We start from the raw sequence: 22,500 nt of genomic DNA on the forward strand, positions 1-22,500 counted from the left end.
TCTGCAGTGTTTCTGTCTTCACAACAGAACCGGGTTCACTCATCACTGGATCCAGCGGTTTATCCTCTTCATCTGCTGCGGTGAGTGTTGTGATGGTTCCTGGACACTTCAGATCCTGTGAACTCTGCATCTCTTCAGGTTCTTCTGGTTCTGGATGAGGGTTCATCTGGATCCTGTTGGGCTTCTGCAGCCAGTGATCCAGAGAGTTCTGACTGATGTTCCTCTGTTGATGTTCTGAACATGAATGAGATGCTCGCTTCTGTCGGTCTTCTTCTTCAGTCCTGTTAATAAACACATTTGACCTCAATTCTTTGGCAAAGTGAAATGTTTTAGAGATGTCTGTCAGTGTTTTACCTTCCTGACTCCAGCAGTCTCTGGCGTTTACTGTCTGACATCTCTGATGAAATTCTCTTTTAATATTATTTATAAATATCAATAAGCTTAATAATTACATATGTGAGCAAACAACAAACACAGCAGCGACTGTCACAGTTATTTTTAAGTACACAGTAAGTATTTTTAAGTCACACAGTTCATTTAAGGTTTAGTTATATAGTTTCTTTGTTTTTACTACAGTCGCTTCTATATTGGATTATTAACCACAAATTCGCGCTTTTAAAATGCGAAGTTTAAGCGGAGCAAACACACATGCACAAGAGTACAGAACATCCTTCCTGTTTTTCTGACGTATGTCCCAGTTAACCAATGAGCGTTCGGTGTCTGCGAGAGGGCGGGGCGTAGCTCGCTGTGTGTGTTGGTGACCTGCAGACTGCGTCACATTTGCGCAGAAACTCTGTAAATACGCGTTCAGAACCACGTGACGCCAGTTAAACACCAAGGAGCTGCCCGCATCAGCGCTGTTTGTCTCTGTTCTGTCTCTCTCATTCTGGATGTTTCCCGCACGCGCGTGTCTCTGTGTCCTGTGCGGTTTACCGGCAGCGGGGAAGTCCCGCCTGGCACAGGTGCTGCGGGAACACGCGCAGAGCCGCGGGTGGAAGACGCTGCTCGTGACGTATGACGAACTGATCCCGGCGAGCGACTGGCGCGAGGTGACCCTTTATGACATCATAATTATTATAAATACAATAATGTTACAGCAGAGTGTTGGCAAGCATCAGAAAATACTAGTTTACTATAGTAACACCATGGTTAATTTACGACACAAATATGCTTTTTAAAACCATAGTTTCCAAGTTAACCATATGTTTGACTATATTAAACCTGTAGTAACCATGTAACCATTTTTTGTGGTAAGAACCATTTTAAAAACCACACGTAGATTTCCACAAATTAACCATGATGTTACTATAGTACATCTAGCCATGAATGAATCATATGAATGAATATAATTGAATGACTAGTTTTGGTTTTCCTGTATTATTACTATGGGTTTACCACGGCTGTTATGGTTAAAATATAGTAAAACCATGGTTAATTTTCATAAGGGATGGATAAAAGGTATTGCGAGAGAATGCAAAGCAACATCAGAACATACATTTCCTCGCTGTAGTATTCATATACTCATACTCAAATACTGTACGAATATACTGTAATTATTGTGTTACTCTCAGAGTGAATGGAAGCAGCAGAGAAAGACAGTCGTGATGTGTTTGGAGAGATTCCTGTGTCACACACACACTGAGATGACTGACGACATCTGGACACGCTTTGAGCAGATGCACACGCTGCAGCAGACCGACTCTCAAACACACTCACAGCCACTCGTCATCCTGCTGGACGACAACTTCTACTATCAGAGCATGAGATACGAGATCTACCAGCTGGCCAGAAAGAGTATGTGCCGCTCCTGTCGTTCTGAGATCAGACTGTCAGTGCTGGTGTGTGTGATGGTGTCTCTTCATGTGCTCAGACTCGCTGGGCTTCTGTCAGGTGTTCCTGCGCTGTGAACTGCACGTGTGTCTCCAGAGGAACCAGCAGAGATCTCAGCGTGTTCCTGATGAAGTTCTGCAGCAGATGAGCATCCGTATGGAGCCTCCAGATCCCACCAGAAACTCCTGGGAGCAACAGAGCCTGACGGTGGACAACACGGAGAACATCACAGACGCAGATGTGTATGAGTTTCACTTTTGTTCTGATGGGGAACATGTCAGGGTTGCACAGGGTTTCCAGTTCTGGAAAAGTTACAATTATAGAGTCGCGAGTTCAAATCCAGGGCGTGCTGAGTGACTCCAGTCAGGTCTCCTAAGCAACCAAATTGGCCAGATTGCTAGGGAGGGTAGAGTCACATGGGGTAACCTCCTCGTGGTCGCTATAATGTGGTTCTCACTCTCGGTGGGGCGTGTGGTGAGTTGTGCGTGGATGCCGCGGAGAATAGCGTGAAGCCTCTACACGCACTACGTCTCCGCGCTAACGCGCTCAACAAGCCAGGTGATAAGATGCGCGGATTGACGGTCTCAGACACGGAGGCAACTGAGATTCGTCCTCCGCCACCCGGATTGAGGCGAGTCACTACGCCACCACGAGGACTTAGAAAGGGGGAGAAAAGGGGAGAAAATCCCAAAAAACAAAGTTACAATTATATAATTTTTTCTATTTCTGCTCTAAAACAATTGCTCATCACATGATGATGAAAGTAAATGGCTTCATATCTCTAATGTTTTGAACATCAGTATCAGTTACAGTTGTCAGTATGGACGAGATGTTTGATTTTGTTGGTTTATTCATCTTTGTTTCTCCTGAAGACTGAAGATGATGGACATGTTGGTGTTTGCTCTGGAGAACCCGCTGAGGCCCGTTCAGGATGATTCACAGCAGAAGGTCTGTCTCTTCCTGTCTGAAACAAACATCAGTGTGTCTTCAACAGACTTTTATCAGTCACAACAGTTTTCTCTTTCCACGAAGAGGTCATGACGATGATGATCAATGTGTTTTTAATAACATTCACACTGCAGCTGAATGTGGCCCAAAATCAGTTTTTTGATAGAGTGTAAACTGTGTCTGTTAGAGTAAAAACTATGAACACTGTGTCTCTGTGGTGCTATAAATATTGTTTGTTTTGAGCGACCTGCTTAGACTCCACCCCCCAACATTACTTGACCAATGGCGTGTGTTAGGGGCGGGACTACCAGACTTCTTATAGATCTTATTCACACTAGCAGCATCTTTTTTTAATAGGAATGACAATGAGGCGGTGACAGTCTCTTCAATGGGCTGTACTGCAGTTTAAAGTGTTTTTAGATCGTTCCACGGACAAAACATTGATAAAATATCTGTCCATGATCATTCAGTATACACAGAACTCCAGAGAACATGAGTTGTGGAAAATCAGCTTTATTCCGTGCGTGCCATTGAAGAAACTGTAAGTCTATCCGTCACAGCCTCGTTGTCATTCCCAATAAAAATCAAAGATGGCGCTAGCGTGAATAAGGTCTATGGGGGCATGTTCGGAAAACTGTTTTGAAAACAACTGCAGTTCCGTTTGGTGGCGCAGAGATGACATACTTCAGCTTTAATTATAATGTCCGGTTAGGATCTTTTACACATGCAGGTCAGTTTAGGAGTGTCGTCTGTTCAGATCAATGTCTGATAAGAGACTCATTTAAAAACTGTAACAACTATCAAATCTGATTTGTTTTAGGAAGTAAAGCTTTATTTTCTGTATATAACACCTTTTAAAGTAGTGCTTTACAGATATTCTGTGCTTCTGTTCATCACAACTGTCTGTCTCTCTGAGTTTCAGGAAGCAGACAGACAGATATGTGCATCTAGTGTTCTTCATCAGGCCGATCAGACGTGCAGGCGGATCATTTCTCAGACTGTGACATCAGCACGCGGTACAGAAATCACAGCAAATATCACACGAGTCTTGGACAGTAAATGTGACATTCTGCAGGATTCTGGTTATTTACTGTCGAAATTGTACTCAAAGTTTTATTGAGCAAAGTTAGATGTTTGTGTGTCTGAAGTGTCTTATTGATGATCTCATTGCAGAAAATCAGGCTTCTTCAGTAGTTTTGAAGGCTCTTGCTAAAGAGCTGAATGAGCTGAAGACTCGATTCCTGCGGGAATTAAAGAAAGAAGTTCTTCATCGAGTGTCGGTTTGTCCAGAAGAGCCCGTCAACACAGAGAAACTGCTGATGGACGCGGCGAGAGCGTTTGAGCGAGACACACATGAGATCGTGTCCAAACACAGACGTTTATAACACAACACTTCAGATGTTATTACACATTCACCTCACGACTGATGTATCAAATGATTTTGCCTATCTGAAAGATTTTTGATTGTGTATAATATTTTATGTGGAATATATTTTTGTAAATTCATGTGAAATCCATTTTCACTTATTGAGTCATTAACACTTAATTCTGTTTTTCTTTACAAACACAGAAATGCAGCTCTTCAGAGTAATTAGTGTGGGTTTAATTAACACAGAAGTCTGTTATTTGTGTCACCTAAAGCATTCTTTTATGTCAGTTAACTTTATAAATGACATTACTGTAACAAACGTTTCAAATGTGTCATAATCATTCAGTGGCTTAACTTTTATTACACTTTATGAGTAAAACATCATTATTACTATTGCACATAATTACTGATAATGATTTGAACAAATCATGATGTCATCTTTTCCGGAAATACACAGGCCCCGCCCTCCTGTCACTCTTTGTCCAATCAGTGTCTGACTGCGTGTGATATTTGCATATGTAGAACAGAACGATTATTCCATGTTTAGCAGAGACAGGTCATTTAAATTTAAATGAAAGGGAGAAATGGCAACGAACATTGAAAGGAAGTCCCGCCCTACAGTTAAAAGATCCAATCAGCTTTTAGATACATACATAGATTTCCTGTCAATCAAGGATGCTCATTAGCTATATAATCCGGGACATTTTCGTTTTTTTAGCGTGATATGAGTAAAGAAGCACAATTTATGATTCCATTGTTGTCGGATTTCAGTGCTGATTTTAAATATGTTTTTTGACCGTATTCTTGAACAATCTGGAGATTTTGGTCTTTCCCCATTCAAGTAGATATGAGCTGCACTTATATGCCGCAGCCCGCAGAGTGGACTGACTTACGTTTACACGACAACGATGTACTTAAAACGGAAAAGTTTCGCGTACAGATGACAACGTTGTCAAAACAATCCCTGTTCACACGGATCCGCGAAAACGACTAAAACGCTGTATTATGCATGCCAGGCCAGTAGTTGGCGATGTCACTTTTTAAAGAAACACTTCGCGCCTGCGCACATAAGCATTCTTCCACAGCGCGGTGAATACAAACAATGAAGATGGCGATCACTGGTCGTAGTAGTGACGCAGTAAATCTACACTTTACTGGAGAAGCGTCAATAAACTCAAAATCTTCAGCAGCACAAACACAGTCCTGTAGTCCGCCATTGTAGTTTTGAATGTTTTTTGTTTTGTTTTGTTTTTTAACTGAACAAAGATTACAGGGGATACATATATTACACACACACACACACAAAAACAAACAAAAAAACACTTAAGAAAACAGGAAACTCGAGGTAGAGCAAGGCAATAAAGTACATTTTCAAACAAGATACAGTAAACAGAGATAGTCTACTAAAATAAAATTAATTCACAAAACATCTAAAGCAATGGGAATTAAACATACAATAAATTAATAGAAATAAATAACATGAAACTTAAAAAAAAAAATTGTCATCTTCAGGAAATCAGGAGGTAACTCTTATAATGAAACCATAATTTTTTTAAATCAACAGAGCAGTTTTAACGGCTTTCTTGTTAAAAGGTGAACAAAGAGAGTCATAGAATAACTTTAGATCGACACAGAAAAGCCTAAAATTGTGCTTAGAATCAGTGACTTTACATTTATGGAGATGAAACTGGCCACAGAGAATTAGCAGTTTTAACCTGTCATCCATCTCCTTTGACTCTGAGTCCCAAATCAAAAACAGTACATTCAATATTTCAAAAACAAAAAATTTGTTGTAAGCTGAGAAAATAAGCCAGGCTACTTCTTTCCAGAACTCCTTTGCATAATCACATTCAGAAAACAAGTGTGGTATAGTTTCAATATTAAAGTTGCAGAATGTACATTGTGAAGAGATGTCCAACTTAAACTTAGAAAGAAGAGAGTTACAGGGATAATAATTATGAATAATTTTATAATGAAGTTCTTTCAACTTGTTAGGTAACAGAAATTTATTAATGCCAGTCCATATATTAATAGTAGAAAGAGAAGGATAATTTAATTTCCACTTGAAAAAGTTTTGGGATGACAGCTGATTTTCCTAATAAGGATTCTTCTAATCCAAAAATAGTCACATTTGACATTGGAAAGCTCCAATCCTCCAATGGATAATTGGGGTATTTCACAGACTGATACTCTGTAACTACAGTATGACCTGACCACATGCAACAGTTTAGGTGAAATACAGTTAATAACCCAGTTATAAACTCTAGGTGAGGTATCCACTCCAAAAATGGCAGTAAATTCAGTATAGGAATAAAAGCTGCCATCCTTTTTTTCCATGCAGCACATGCTGATTGTTCCATATAATACTCCTATGAGGGGAACAATTGTGGCAGAAGGCAAGCTTACAGGCTTCCAAGGCTTGCTTATGAAAATTAGCAAGCTTGACCGGAAGTTTGTTGCATTTGAAATCACAGGCCAATAAAAAATTTAACCCTCCACATTTTTCAAAGATCAGTTTAGGAATGTAAAACCACAACAGATTAGGATCAGCATTCAGGCAGCGTTTAATCCAACCAATCTTGAAAACCTGATTGAGAGTACTGAAGTCCAACGCATTCACACCTCCCTCCAAAGTATTTCTTATCAGACTCTTCCTTTTAACATATTCAGTTTTATACTTCCACAAGAATTTAAATAGTATGTCGATAGACGAGCAGGTTTTCAGGTCGACATATAAAGACAAAGCTAGATAAACAATTCTAGAAATGCCTTCAGCTTTAGATATTAAGACACGACCATAGATAGTTAGGTTTCTTCGTAGCCAGCAGTTGAAGACATTCTTTCATTTTTGTGTCCGTTGCGAAAAATTATCTAAAATTCTATCCGCGGGTGATTTACTTATTAAAATGCCCAAATATCTAACAGAAATTTTTACCTCAATATCTTCTATATGACCTTTATCAAGACTAAGGTATAATTTCACTTTTATTTCGATTGATTGTGAGACCAGAAGCATTAGAAAATTAATTTAAAGCATCCAAAATAACAGGGATCTGTTTCTCGTTTTTTAAAAACAGACAGGTGTCATCCGCCAGTTGACTAATTAGAAAAGTGTGTTCCCCTACTAAAATACCCTGAACATCTACACAACGAGTAATACAAATATTGAGAAACTCAGCGACCAACAAAAACAAAAAAGGCGAAAAAGACACCCTTGTCTGATGCCTCTGCTAATCGTAAACCGGGGAGAAACACCATTCACCAAAGATACATTGCTGTAAATATTTTTGTAAAAAGTCTGAACTATTTTAACAAAGGAAGAGCCAAAACCAAACCTACACAAAGATTCAAACATAAACTCATGCTCGACCGTGTCAAAGGCCTTCTAAAATCTAAAAATAAAATAATTGCATTATCATTAATCAATTCCTTATAATCTAAAATATCTAAAACAAGCCAAATATTATTTGCTACACTATATTGCCAAAAGTATTCGCTCACCCATCCAAATAATTGAATTCAGGTGTTCCAATCACTTCCATGGCCACAGGTGTATAAAATGAAGCACCTAGGCATGCAGACTGCTTCTACAAACATTTGTGAAAGAATGGGCCGCTCTCAGGAGCTCAGTGAATTCCAGCATGGTACTGTGATAGGATGCCACCTGTGCAACAAGTCCAGTCATGAAATTTCCTCGCTACTAAATATTCCACAGTCAACTGTCAGTGGTATTATAACAAAGTGGAAGCGATTGGGAATGACAGCAACTCAGCCACGAAGTGGTAGGCCACGTAAAATGACAGAGCGGGGTCAGCGGATGCTGAGGCGCATAGTGCGCAGAGGTCGCCAACTTTCTGCAGAGTCAATCGCTACAGACCTCCAAAGTTCATGTGGCCTTCAGATTAGCTCAAGAACAGTGCGTAGAGAGCTTCATGGAATGGGTTTCCATGGCCGAGCAGCTGCATCCAAGCCATACATCACCAAGTGCAATGCAAAGCGTCGGATGCAGTGGTGTAAAGCACGCCGCCACTGGACTCTAGAGCAGTGGAGACGCGTTCTCTGGAGTGACGAATCACGCTTCTCCATCTGGCAATCTGATGGACGAGTCTGGGTTTGGCGGTTGCCAGGAGAACGGTACTTGTCTGACTGCATTGTGCCAACTGTGAAGTTTGGTGGAGGGGGATTATGGTGTGGGGTTGTTTTTCAGGAGCTGGGCTTGGCCCCTTAGTTCCAGTGAAAGGAACTCTGAATGCTTCAGCATACCAAGAGATTTTGGACAATTCCATGCTCCCAACTTTGTGGGAACAGTTTGGGGATGGCCCCTTCCTGTTCCAACATGACTGCGCACCAGTGCACAAAGCAAGGTCCATAAAGACATGGATGAGCGAGTTTGGTGTGGAAGAACTTGACTGGCCTGCACAGAGTCCTGACCTCAACCCGATAGAGCACCTTTGGGATGAATTAGAGCGAAGACTGCGAGCCAGGCCTTCTCGTCCAACATCAGTGTCTGACCTCACAAATGAGCTTCTGGAAGAATGGTCAAAAATTCCCATAAACACACTCCTAAACCTTGTGGAAAGCCTTCCCAGAAGAGTTGAAGCTGTTATAGCTGCAAAGGGTGGGCCGACGTCATATTAAACCCTATGGATTAAGAATGGGATGTCACTTAAGTTCATATGCGTCTAAAGGCAGATGAGCGAATACTTTTGGCAATGTATATGCCTACCTTTCATAGAGCCAGACTGGGAAACAGAGACAATTTCTTCTAAGCATGTTTCAATGTATTTGCGTAAAGGGAAGCTAACAATTTATAATCCGAATTAAGTAAAGTAATTAGGCGCCAATTATCTAAATACAAGGAATCTTTGTTAGATTTTTGGATTAAAGTGATCAAGCCCTGCTTCATGGACTCATTCAATTCACCTTCCTGTACACAGTCTTTAAACACTTCCAAAACAAACCTTTTTATGTCTTGCCAAAAGGTCCTATAGAATTCAAAAGGCAGTCCATCTGGACCTGGGCTTTTATTGAGGGGAGCTTTCTGAATAATCGCATCCAACTCTTCCAAAGTCAAATCCATCTCACAAGACGACCGATTTCTGTTACTTATAATAGGTGTGAATGCTTGAACCCTCTCAAAAAAGCTATCAGAAAACTGTGGTTTAAATGAAGAAGTATAGAGCAGTGAATAAAAATTGGAAACAAAATTAGAAACTCTGGCTTCATCTGTGACCAAATTGTAGTTTTGAATGTCTCACGTTGTTTTGAAGTACTTGCGCACATGGCTATACACTGAACACGAAATACACGTGCGCATGATGTCATCGTTTTCACAAATTCATGTTTTTGTACGTTTACACAGAGACGATAACGGCATCGTTTTCAAAAACTTGCACTTTGAAACCCGTTTTCAAAAGTTTGCATTTTCAGGCCCCAAAACGCCGTTGTCGTGTAAACGAACAGCCAAAACACATAAAAAGTTTTCCGTTTTTAGTTGAAAACTTTGTCATGTAAACGGCCCCTAAAATGACTTTGGTGTTTACTGATTATATGGTCTCTAAAAAACACACCCATTCAATGTCAGATGTAATCGAATTTTCTTTCAAGAAGCCTGAACGTAACGGCTATGGATGAATACATTATAAAATACATAAATGTGTAAAATAATTATTGTACATTTCACAATTTTGTTATTTTGTCTTATGTATATCATAATGTGCATAATAACATAAGTCAAGTCATTTTTATTTGTATAGCGTTTTCACAACACACATCGTTTTAAAGCAGCTTTACAGAAGATAAAACTGTAATATCTATAATGTCTTAGAGTCATCATTGTGTAGTTTGATTAAATACGATTGTGAATTGTGTTTAAATTTAAATACTTAAATAATAATTGTATTTATAACCCCAGTGAGCAAGCTGAAGGCGACTGTGAGAACACAAAACTCCATAAGATGTTGATTAATGGAGAAAAATAACCTTGAGAGAAACCAGACTCACTGTGGGGGCCAGTTCCCCTCTGACTAACATCATGAATATAATGACAGTATTAGTTATTTATGTGCAGTGCAGGTCATGGGTTAAAATGTGTAAACTAAGTAAGTGTTAAGGGTCAGTGTTTAAACAAAGATTTTGTATGAACTGTAAGAGTAATCACTAATGTCTTTGAAGTTCATCCTGGATTAACTGCAGGAGTTCACATTGATGCATTGTCCTTGTTAGTTGGCTGATGAAGGCTTCTGTTGGCAATTAATTGATAGTCTATGTATTCCATTTTAAGAGTGTAGTCCATCATTAGACAAAGGTGATGCAGTCAGAGATCAATGAGGTCGCAGTTCAACCGTCAGGTCATTTTGGTTAGCGGTACACGAAGTATATGATGTCTTATAACACAAGGCATATGAATAATCCCATGTTTTATAACACAAGGCATATGAATAATTCCATGTCTTATAACACAAGGCATATGAATAATCCCATGTTTTATAACACAAGGCATATGAATAATCCCATGTTTTATAACACAAGGCATATGAATAATTCCATGTTTTATAACACAAGATATATGAATAATCCCATGTTTTATAACACAAGGCATATGAAGTATCCCATGTCTTATAACACAAGGCATATGAAGTATCCCATGTCTTATAACACAAGGCATATGAAGTATCCCATGTTTTATAACACAAGGCATATGAATAATCCCATGTTTTATTACACAATATGAAGTATCCCAAGTTTTATAAAACAAGGCATATGAAGAATCCCATGTTTTATAACACAAGGCATATGCGTACCCCATGTCTTATAACACAAGGCATATGAAGTATCCCATGTTTTATAACACAAGGCATATGAAGTATCCCATGTCTTATAACACAAGGCATATGAAGTATCCCATGTTTTATAACACAAGATATATGAATAATCCCATGTTTTATAACACAAGGCATATGAAGTATCCCATGTCTTATAACACAAGGCATATGAAGTATCCCATGTTTTATAACACAAGGCATATGAATAATCCCATGTTTTATTACACAATGCATATGAATAATCCCATGTTTTATTACACAATATGAAGTATCCCAAGTTTTATAACACAAGGCATATGCGTACCACATGTCTTATAACACAAGGCATATGAAGTATCCCATGTCTTATAACACAAGGCATATGAAGTATCCCATGTTTTATAACACAAGGCATATGAATAATCCCATGTTTTATAACACAAGGCATATGAAGTATCCCATGTCTTATAACACAAGGCATATGAAGAATCCCATGTCTTATAACACAAGGCATATTAATAATCCCATGTTTTATAACACAAGGCATATGAATAATCCCATGTTTTATAACACAAGGCATATGAAGTATCCCATGTCTTATAACACAAGGCATATGAAGTATCCCATGTTTTATAACACAAGATATATGAATAATCCCATGTTTTATAACACAAGGCATATGAATAATCCCAAGTTTTATAACACAAGGCATATGAAGAATCCCATGTCTTATAACACAAGGCATATGCGTACCCCATGTTTTATAACACACGGCATATGAAGTATCCCATGTTTTATAACACAAGGCATATGAAGTATCCCCATGTCTTATAACACAAGGCATATGAAGTATCCCATGTTTTATAACACAAGGCATATGAAGTATCCCATGTTTTATAACACAAGATATATGAATAATCCCATGTTTTATAACACAAGGCATATGAAGTATCCCCATGTTTTATAACACAAGGCATATGAAGTATCCCATGTTTTATAACACAAGGCATATGAAGTATCCCATGTTTTATAACACAAGATATATGAATAATCCCATGTTTTATAACACAAGGCATATGAAGTATCCCATGTTTTATAACACAAGGCATATGAATAATCCCATGTTTTATTACACAATGCATATGAATAATCCCATGTTTTATTACACAATATGAAGTATCCCAAGTTTTATAACACAAGGCATATGAAGTATCCCATGTCTTATAACACAAGGCATATGCGTACCACATGTCTTATAACACAAGGCATATGAAGTATCCCATGTCTTATAACACAAGGCATATGAAGTATCCCATGTTTTATAACACAAGGCATATGAATAATCCCATGTTTTATAACACAAGGCATATGAAGTATCCCATGTCTTATAACACAAGGCATATGAAGAATCCCATGTCTTATAACACAAGGCATATTAATAATCCCATGTTTTATAACACAAGGCATATGAATAATCCCATGTTTTATAACACAAGGCATATGAAGTATCCCATGTCTTATAACACAAGGCATATGAAGTATCCCATGTTTTATAACACAAGATATATGAATAATCCCATGTTTTATAACACAAGGCATATGAAGTATCCCATGTCTTATAACACAAGGCATATGAAGAATCCCATGTCTTATAACACAAGGCATATGCGTACCCCATGTTTTATAACACACGGCATATGAAGTATCCCATGTTTTATAACACAAGGCATATGAAGAATCCCCATGTCTTATAACACAAGGCATATGAAGTATCCCATGTTTTATAACACAAGGCATATGAAGTATCCCATGTTTTATAACACAAGGCATATGAAGTATCCCCATGTCTTATAACACAAGGCATATGAAGTATCCCATGTCTTATAACACAAGGCATATGAAGAATCCCATGTCTTATAACACAAGGCATATGCGTACCCCATGTTTTATAACACACGGCATATGAAGTATCCCATGTTTTATAACACAAGGCATATGAAGAATCCCCATGTCTTATAACACAAGGCATATGAAGTATCCCATGTTTTATAACACAAGGCATATGAAGTATCCCATGTTTTATAACACAAGGCATATGCGTACCCCATGTCTTATAACACAAGGCATATGAAGTATCCCATGTTTTATAACACAAGGCATATGAAGTATCCCCATGTCTTATAACACAAGGCATATGAAGTATCCCATGTCTTATAACACAAGTCATATGACGTATCCCATGTTTTATAACACAAGGCATATGAAGTATCCCATGTCTTATAACACAAGGCATATGAAGTATCCCATGTTTTATAACACAAGATATATGAATAAGCCCATGTTTTATAACACAAGGCATATGAAGTATCCCATGTTTTATAACACAAGGCATATGAATAATCCCATGTTTTATTACACAAGGCATATGAAGTATCCCAAGTTTTATAACACAAGGCATATGAAGAATCCCATGTCTTATAACACAAGGCATATGCGTACCCCATGTCTTATAACACAAGGCATATGAAGTATCCCATGTTTTATAACACAAGGCATATGAAGTATCCCCATGTCTTATAACACAAGGCATATGAAGTATCCCATGTCTTATAACACAAGGCATATGAAGTATCCCATGTTTTATAACACAAGGCATATGAAGTATCCCATGTCTTATAACACAAGGCATATGAAGTATCCCATGTTTTATAACACAAGATATATGAATAATCCCATGTTTTATAACACAAGGCATATGAAGTATCCCATGTTTTATAACACACGGCATATGAAGTATCCCATGTTTTATAACACAAGGCATATGAAGTATCCCCATGTCTTATAACACAAGGCATATGAAGTATCCCATGTTTTATAACACAAGGCATATGAAGTATCCCATGTTTTATAACACAAGGCATATGAAGAATCCCATGTCTTATAACACAAGGCATATGCGTACCCCATGTCTTATAACACAAGGCATATGAAGTATCCCATGTTTTATAACACACGGCATATGAAGTATCCCATGTTTTATAACACAAGGCATATGAAGTATCCCCATGTCTTATAACACAAGGCATATGAAGTATCCCATGTTTTATAACACAAGGCATATGAAGTATCCCATGTTTTATAACACAAGGCATATGAAGAATCCCATGTCTTATAACACAAGGCATATGCGTACCCCATGTCTTATAACACAAGGCATATGAAGTATCCCATGTTTTATAACACAAGGCATATGAAGTATCCCCATGTCTTATAACACAAGTCATATGACGTATCCCATGTTTTATAACACAAGGCATATGAAGTATCCCATGTCTTATAACACAAGTCATATGAAGTATCCCATGTCTTATAACACAAGCGCGTTTAAAACACTTAATTTGGTTCCATTTTGTAGAAATAGTAAACTGGAGGCCAAAAAGAGTGTCATAAAATATTTATAATTATTGAAATCATTGCAGATCATTACCATTAAAATATCCCATTTCTGGATGTTGTAAAACACGTTTTTGTGGAGTTTGATGTCATTGCGGGTGTTTGTTTCTTCCGGACACTTTTCATGGTGACGCAGAGCCGGAATGGCGGCGCCTTTGTTCAGAATGTTACGACAGGTCAGAGAAATAAATACAATAAATGTTTTATTTTTATAAACTACACAAACGACATATATTCACCGCGGATATATGACACATGCTCTAAATGTAATAAAATAATGATGGATGCGACGGTAGTTATGCAAACTGGGCATTTAATAACAAACTACATAACAGACCTGAAAAAGAGTTGAGAAATATTATTAATCATCATTAATAACCTGCTGTGCTCATTATACAGTACTGACAAACAGACAGTTTGACTTTAAATCATGTGTATCAACGTTTTAGTTTTTACTAATAAAAAATCTCCGTATCAGCAATAGAATTACTTCTATTTAAAGTTAAATTATGCTTGCACTAGTTAAAACGTTATTTCTTAACATAAAAAATGACGTCATTACTCGAAAAAATACATTCTTGATATCTGTAACTGCATTTTGACTAGTAGAATTTCACAATGATCAATCATTCACTTCTGTTCAAAACATAGTTTCAATTAATTCAATTAATTTATTACTATAGTTGAAATTCCAAATACAAACATCAGCAGTGCACTTTATTACTATTAATAACAGAAACATATCAAATGCATTCTTATGTTTGTCATAATGTACAGGATTATTAATTAGATACACAAATTATATTTTATATCAGTAATTAAATTGTTTCTACCTGTTTGATACCTGTAAATGAATTTCAACATGTTTGATTTGTATTTCAGATATTTGGAAATGGATTTTGAATATTAATCAATTAGAGAATTACTAGTTACAGTCACATTAAAGATATCTGTAATTAACACTGGCACTAGAGAAAACCAAGTTACAGATATCAGAAATGAGATTTTGTACTAGTTGTAATTCAGTTGTTGATATCTCTGCATCATATCCTGCACGTGATGACATGTGGAAACGGATTGCAACAGATGAATGTTGCCGTTACAGATTATTCTGCTGAATCTTAGTTTGATAGTCAGATAGACAGATGGTGTTACTTTGTGTGTTTGTGATGTTGTGTGCAGGTGTCTCGTTCACATGCTGCTGTGAGACTCTTGTGCTCGCGTGCAGCGAGTGCAGAAACTGCAGTTCATCAGGACGCAATCAGAGCGGCGACGTTTCCTCCGCTGCAGAGTTACTCTGAGGAAGAGACTATGATGAGAGACGCAGGTGAGGAAATAAACATTCATTAATGTGTAATGCTGATCTTCAGCTGCAGTAACTGCGTCCTGTTCTCTTGACTAGTGAAGAAATTCGCTCAGGAACGCATCGCTCCGTTTGTGTCAAAGATGGATGAGAACTCTGCGATGGACGCAGAAGTGATCCGGTCTCTGTTTGAGCAGGGAGTGAGTATCTCAACAACACTGAACACACGCAGGTCTGTGACACTGATGACCGTTGTGTCTGTCTGTGCAGTTGATGGGGATCGAGATCGGAGCAGAATACGGAGGAACCGGTTCCACGTTCTTCTCTTCCATCCTGGTGATCGAGGAGCTGGCGAAGGTGGACCCGTCTGTGTCCGTTCTGTGTGACATTCAGAACACCCTGATAAACACCCTACTGATCAAGCTGGGCACAGACGAGCAGAAAGAGCGATACCTCACCCGCCTCGCCAGCGATATGGTGACTGACGCGCCTGACAGTGTGTTTGAGCTCTAAATGATGTTTCTGTTGATGATGCTGTTTGTGTTTCTGACAGATCGGCAGTTTCTGTTTGTCAGAGGCGGAGTCGGGCAGCGATGCATTCTCTCTGAAGACCAAAGCAGAGAAACAGAAAGATTATTACATCATCAACGGCTCCAAGATGTGGATCAGTAACGCAGAACACGCTGGAGTGTTTCTGGTCATGGCAAACGCAGATCCCGCTGCTGTTAGTACACACATTTAAACTCATATAAAGTGACTTTTACAGTGTTTGTGTGACATTCTGCGCGTGACGCATTAAACTTCAGCAGTTTATTTCTGAAGTGCTTAATTATACTGACTCCATTCAAAATGTTATTGCACATTTCAGTCTTTGTATATTTTAATCTGAGCTCATGCCATTAACTTGCATTAAAAGAATGTTTACCATTCAGTATGGTTATAATCTTGATTTGATAACACTTACAGTGTCATCGATATATTTCTAGAAGGAATTGCAACTGGGTGATTCTCACGAAACCTGTCAGGAAAATGTCCTGGTCATATTTAATCCCAAATTACAATAATTATTAAACTATATTATTTTGCATAAATTAACTGAAGCCTACATTAAATACATTCAGGTTTTTTTTGCATTGCCACATTATTTACAGGACATTAAAGCACATTTTTTGCTCATTATTGTAATGTTTTTACTTCTACTGTACCCATTGTTTTTAGTCATGTTTCTCATTATATTTTCTATATTACAGTTAAAAAAAAAAAGATGCTGCTGGACAATTATTATTATTATTATTAAAATCAGTGAAAATGAAAGTTGGTACCAATGTATAAATATTATTTATAAATACTTTACCATTTAAATTATATATATATATATATATATAAATCCCATTTTGTGGTAATGAGAATTGGGGGGTAAAATGTGCATAACTGTCAAAAAATTAATGTCACAATATAACAATTCTCATTGGCCCTAAAAATAGACATCTATATGGAAAACATAATTTCTGATTTAGAGTAAAATAGGACCAAGACATTTTCTTGACCAGTTTCATGAGAATTACATGATTGGGCTTTTAATTCTTGTATTATTACACTGCACAGACGGTGTTGTGTTTGTGTTGATTCTCAGAAACACGACAAAACACACAGTAAACCAGACACAGCACAAAGTGTCTCTGATGCAGCATTTCATGAACACAGAATCAGAGCTAAACTTCTATCGATGCCCGCAGGAGATGCAGATGTTTCTGGTGGCATGTGTGTTTATTTCTCACAGGGTTACAGGGGCATCAGCTGCTTCCTTGTGGACAGAGACACTGATGGGCTTCATATCGGGAAGAAGGAAAATAAATTGGGTCTGCGAGCGTCATCCACATGCCCTCTGACCTTTGACAACGTGAAGGTACAAACCTGCAGATGTGATGATGATTCAAGAGTGCAACGGGTTGTTTCTGGAAGATATAAAATCCCATTAATTTTCTCCATAGCGGAATTGATTATTAAAGATAATTTATAAACGTTTAAAGACAGACGTACCGGGAGTCTGGGTATCTCAGCGAGTAAAGACGCTGACTATCACACCTGGAGTTGCGAGTTTGAATCCAGGGTGTGCTGAGTGACTCCAGTCAGGTCTCCTAAGCAACCAAATTGGCCCGGTTGCTAGGGAGGGTAGAGTCACATGGGGTAACCTCCTCGTGGTCGCTATAATGTGGCTCTCGCTCTCAGTGGGGCGTGTGGTGAGTTGTGCGTGGATGCTGCGGAGAATAGCGTGAAGCCTCCACACGTGCTACGTCTCCACGGTAACGCACTCAACAAGTCACGTGATAAGATGCATGGATTGACGGTCTCAGACGTGGAGGCAACTGGGATTCGTCCTCCGCCACCTGGATTGAGGCGAGTCACGAGGACTTAGAGCGCATTGGGAATTGGGCATTCCAAATTGGGGAAAAAAAGGGGAGAAAAAAAACACGTTAAGTACACAGTCTTGTATCTTTGTCTGTTTCTCTGATCTTCGAATACTTTTTTGCTTCAAATCAAAGTTTGTAATGTTGTGATTCACCTCGCAGCTGGTTGGTTTGGCTCATGGTGCACAACTCTTTTATGAAGGATTTTATGAAAAGTCTATGGAAGAAATTAATGGGAAAAATACTTCCGGAATCAAGACGGCTGAAAAAGTGGATGAGCGCTATTCAGCATTTCTGCATTTCACACATGAAAAACTGAAGACTTGTAATGTGATGTAGGTCCATGAGAAGAACATTCTGGGGAAAATCGGTCACGGTTATAAATACGCCATCGGAATGCTGAATGAGGGCCGGATCGGTATCGCTGCACAGGTGTGTTCTGCATTATAACTTATATTCATGAATGTTGTGTATGTTTCATCGGGCTCTAACGTGTTGATATGATTTCAGATGCTCGGTTTGGCTCAAGGCTGTTTCGATCACACAGTTCCGTACACCAGACAGAGGATTCAGTTCGGCAAACGAATCTTTGACTTCCAGGTAATGCTGCTGTGAACATGTCGTGTGCTCAGACCGATCTTTCACATCACATGTCATTTCTCACAGATATATTGAGTCTGATGTGTGTTTTAATTCTGCTTTGTGATTGGCAGGGAATGCAGCATCAGATCGCTCATGTGGCCACTCAGCTGGAAGCCGCCAGACTGTTGACCTATAACGCGGCTCGTTTGAAGGAGGCGGGACGTCCGTTCATCAAAGAGGCCTGTATGGCCAAATATTTCGCCGCTGAGGTCAGTTGATGTGTTTCCCGCTCACGTGTGGTCTGAAAACAGAGACGCTGTTCTGTAATATTTCTGTGTTTGCAGGTTGCGTCTCTGACCACGTCAAAATGCATCGAGTGGATGGGCGGCGTGGGCTTCACTAAAGACTATCCCATCGAGAAATATTACCGAGACTGTAAAATAGGTGAGTGAATGCGTCACATAAACACACATGCATTTGAAACACTGTTTGTTCATAAATACTGACTGTTACACCTGCAGGAACGATTTATGAGGGAACGACAAACATTCAGCTGAGCACCATGGCAAAGTTTATTGATCAAGAATATGACGGATAAATCCAACATGAAGCATCTGTGTGTGAAATACAGTCGACAAGTTCATAAAACTACAAATATATATAAACTATATGAGAGATTTGATGTATTTAAATGTTTTCTGAACACAAGAATGTTCCTGAATCTAAACACTCCTCTAAACCTGAAACTAAATGAATTATTGAATGAAGTTGGTGGAGATTCATGTGTTGATCACTTTCACCTTTCAGAACTCTTGAGCTGTATCTAGAAATGATCATTCCTGTAGTTATTATTTTTTAAGGAATCCCAACTGAAGGTTAGCACAAGGTTGAGCTCTTACTAAACGAATTTCCACTCTTGTAGAAATCACACACGACTCATAATGATGGAAAGATGATCGTTTTGTGTTTTACTCTTTAATATATTTGCTCTGGTCAAAACTGTTACATAGAAGCCCATAATGGTGCATGAAATAATCATTAAACTTGATTTATAATCATATTAAAATGTTGTTGTTTGAGCTGGTGCCTTATTGATAATTGAGATTTCTTTGAAATGAATAAGAACATGTGTGTGTGTGTGTGTGTGTGTGTGTGTGTGTGTGTGTGTGTGTGAAAGTGATGGACTCTTTTATCTCAGTCGTGTGTTTCATGTTTGTTTGTTTCTAAAGCTGAGATTAATTTAAATAAACATGAGCAAACATGTGGACTGTTTCTTTAACATGTGATGTCATACTGTGAGGGGCAGGTGGCAGCAGATCTCACTACAGAATCACCTGTCACCATTAATGGGACTTTACTGCACTTTAATACTTCACTTCACAGTTTAGTAGCTTATTGCAGTTGCATCGAAATTGAAGATGATGATGTTTAATAATTCTGTCACCCGACTCTCGATTTATCAGTGTAAAGATTTAAATTCCTGTGCGGAACAAACGCTTACTGAATGTCAAAAATGTTTGTTATCTAGTCGTGAATGTTTATTCACAAACTCGTTTCAAATCATCATGAATTCTGCAGCTAAACAGAGAGACACACACTCTCATATACACACACACACTCTCATACACACACACACACACACACACACACACACACACACACACACACACTACACTCTCATACACACACACTCTCATACACACACTCTCATATACACACACACACATACACTCTCATACACACACACACACACACACACACACTCTCTCATACACACATTCATACACACACACACTCATACACACACACACACACACACTCTCATACACACACACACACTCATATACACACACACACTCTCATACACACACACTCTCATATACACACACACTCTCATACACACACACACAATCTCATATACACACACACACTCTCATACACACACACACTCATACACACACACACACTCTCATATACACACACACACTCTCATACACACACACACTCTCATATACACACACACACTCTCATACACACACACACACACACACTCATACACACACACACACACACATACACTCTCATACACACACACACACACACTCTCTCATATACACACACACACACACACACACACTCTCTCATACACACACACACACACACACTCTCATACACACACACACACACACACTCTCTCATATACACATACACACACACACACACGGCCGGCCATTGATCTCATTAATGACACACTTTTGTCCTGTCTGGGGATCTGAATATATCCACAGCTGTCTGTCACAAATATCACACACAAAACAAACTAAATCAATATTTCAAAAGAGGGGATTCATTCAAAGTGAAACAAATTTGAGCTCATTACTAAAAAATAAAATAAAATTCATATGTCTGAATATTTTGTACAGTTCCATATTTAATAAAGATGATTTAAATGTCATTTTGGTTATGACATGACCTTGTCCACTTAAACTAAAGGTTATACAGTGCATCCGGAAAGTATTCACAGCCTTTGCCATGACACTCAAAATTGAGCTCAGGTGCATCCTGTTTCCACTGATCATCCTTGAGATGTTTCTACAACTTTGATTGGAGTCCACCTGTGGTCAATTCAGTTGATTGGACATGATTTGGAAAGGCACACACCTGTCTATATAAGGTCCCACAGTTAACAGTGCATGTCAGAGCACAAACCAAGCCATGAAGTCCAAGGAATTGTCTGTAGACCTCCGAGACAGGATTGTATTGAGGCACAGATCTGGGGAAGGGTACAGAAACATTTCTGCAGCATTGAAGGTCCCAATGAGCACAGTGGCCTCCAACATCCGTAAATGGAAGAAGTTTGGAACCACCAGGACTCTTCCTAGAGCTGGCCGCCCGGCCAAACTGAGCAATCGGGGGAGAAGGGCCTTAGTCAGGGAGGTGACCAAGAACCCGATGGTCACTCTGACAGAGCTCCAGCATTTCTCTGTGGAGAGAGGAGAACCTTCCAGAAGAACAACCATCTCTGCAGCACTCCACCAATCAGGCCTGGATGGTAGAGTGGCCAGACGGAAGCCACTCCTCAGTAAAAGGAACATGACAGCCCGCCTGGAGTTTGCCAAAAGGCACCTGAAGGACTCTCAGACCATGAGAAACAAAGATTGAACTCTTTGGCCTGAATGGCAAACGTCATGTCTGGAGGAAACCAGGCACCGCTCATCACCTGGCCAATACCATCTCTACAGTGAAGCATGGTGGTGGCAGCATCATGCTGTGGGGATGTTTTTCAGTGGCAGGAACTGGGAGACTAGTCAGGATCGAGGGAAAGATGAATGCAGCAATGTACAGAGACATTCTTGATGAAAACCTGCTCCAGAGCGCTCTGGACCTCAGACTGGGGTGAAGGTTCATCTTCCAACAGGACAACGACCCTAAGCACACAGCCAAGATAACAAAGGAGTGGCTCCAGGACAACTCTGTGAATGTCCTTGAGTGGCCCAGCCAGAGCCCAGACTTGAACCCGATTGAACATCTCTGGAGAGATCTGAAAATGGCTGAGCACCGACGCTCCCCATCCAACCTGATGGAGCTTGAGAGGTCCTGCAAAGAAGAATGGGAGAAACTGCCCAAAAATAGGTGTGCCAAGCTTGTAGCATCATACTCAAAAAGACTTGAGACTGTAATTGGTGCCAAAGGTGCTTCAACAAAGTCTTGAGCAAAGGCTTGTATACTTATGTACATGTGATTTTTTATTTTATTTTATTTTATTTTTATAAATTTGCAAAGATTTCAAACAAACATCTTTCA

The 22,500-nt window shown here is 39.0% G+C and overlaps 3 protein-coding genes across 3 annotated transcripts in view; 2 read left to right on the plus strand and 1 right to left on the minus strand.

Annotated features, from left to right (window-relative positions):
- LOC127427023 (poly(ADP-ribose) glycohydrolase-like) overlaps window positions 1–664 on the minus strand; it is a 41,634-nt gene extending 40,970 nt beyond the window's left edge. The window contains exons 1-2 of the mRNA XM_051674302.1: window positions 355–664; window positions 1–281 (exon numbers count right to left, since the gene is read on the minus strand). The exon at window positions 1–281 is cut by the window's left edge and continues 64 nt beyond it. Of these exons, the coding sequence (XP_051530262.1) occupies window positions 1–281; window positions 355–395 (322 nt within the window). The 5' untranslated portion in view covers window positions 396–664. The remainder of the gene's footprint in view (window positions 282–354) is intronic.
- A 95-nt stretch (window positions 665–759) lies between these two features.
- LOC127427025 (L-seryl-tRNA(Sec) kinase-like) lies at window positions 760–4,634 on the plus strand. Its single transcript, XM_051674305.1, has 6 exons — window positions 760–1,049; window positions 1,572–1,794; window positions 1,871–2,072; window positions 2,703–2,778; window positions 3,701–3,794; window positions 3,952–4,634. Exons 1-6 carry the CDS (start codon window positions 891–893, stop codon window positions 4,161–4,163), a joined length of 966 nt encoding a protein of 321 aa, XP_051530265.1. The 5' UTR covers window positions 760–890; the 3' UTR covers window positions 4,164–4,634.
- A 9,886-nt stretch (window positions 4,635–14,520) lies between these two features.
- On the plus strand, window positions 14,521–19,957 carry LOC127426662 (short/branched chain specific acyl-CoA dehydrogenase, mitochondrial-like). The gene is made up of 11 exons (XM_051673616.1): window positions 14,521–14,579; window positions 15,586–15,730; window positions 15,806–15,906; window positions 15,977–16,183; window positions 16,260–16,430; window positions 17,487–17,612; window positions 18,454–18,546; window positions 18,625–18,714; window positions 18,828–18,965; window positions 19,041–19,140; window positions 19,218–19,957. The coding sequence occupies exons 1-11, from the start codon at window positions 14,547–14,549 to the stop codon at window positions 19,292–19,294; spliced, it is 1,281 nt and encodes a 426-aa protein (XP_051529576.1). The 5' UTR covers window positions 14,521–14,546; the 3' UTR covers window positions 19,295–19,957.
- Window positions 19,958–22,500: the final 2,543 nt, after the last annotated feature.

This window comes from Myxocyprinus asiaticus, chromosome 36, assembly GCF_019703515.2.
Source record: "Myxocyprinus asiaticus isolate MX2 ecotype Aquarium Trade chromosome 36, UBuf_Myxa_2, whole genome shotgun sequence".
NCBI lineage: Eukaryota > Metazoa > Chordata > Actinopteri > Cypriniformes > Catostomidae > Myxocyprinus > Myxocyprinus asiaticus.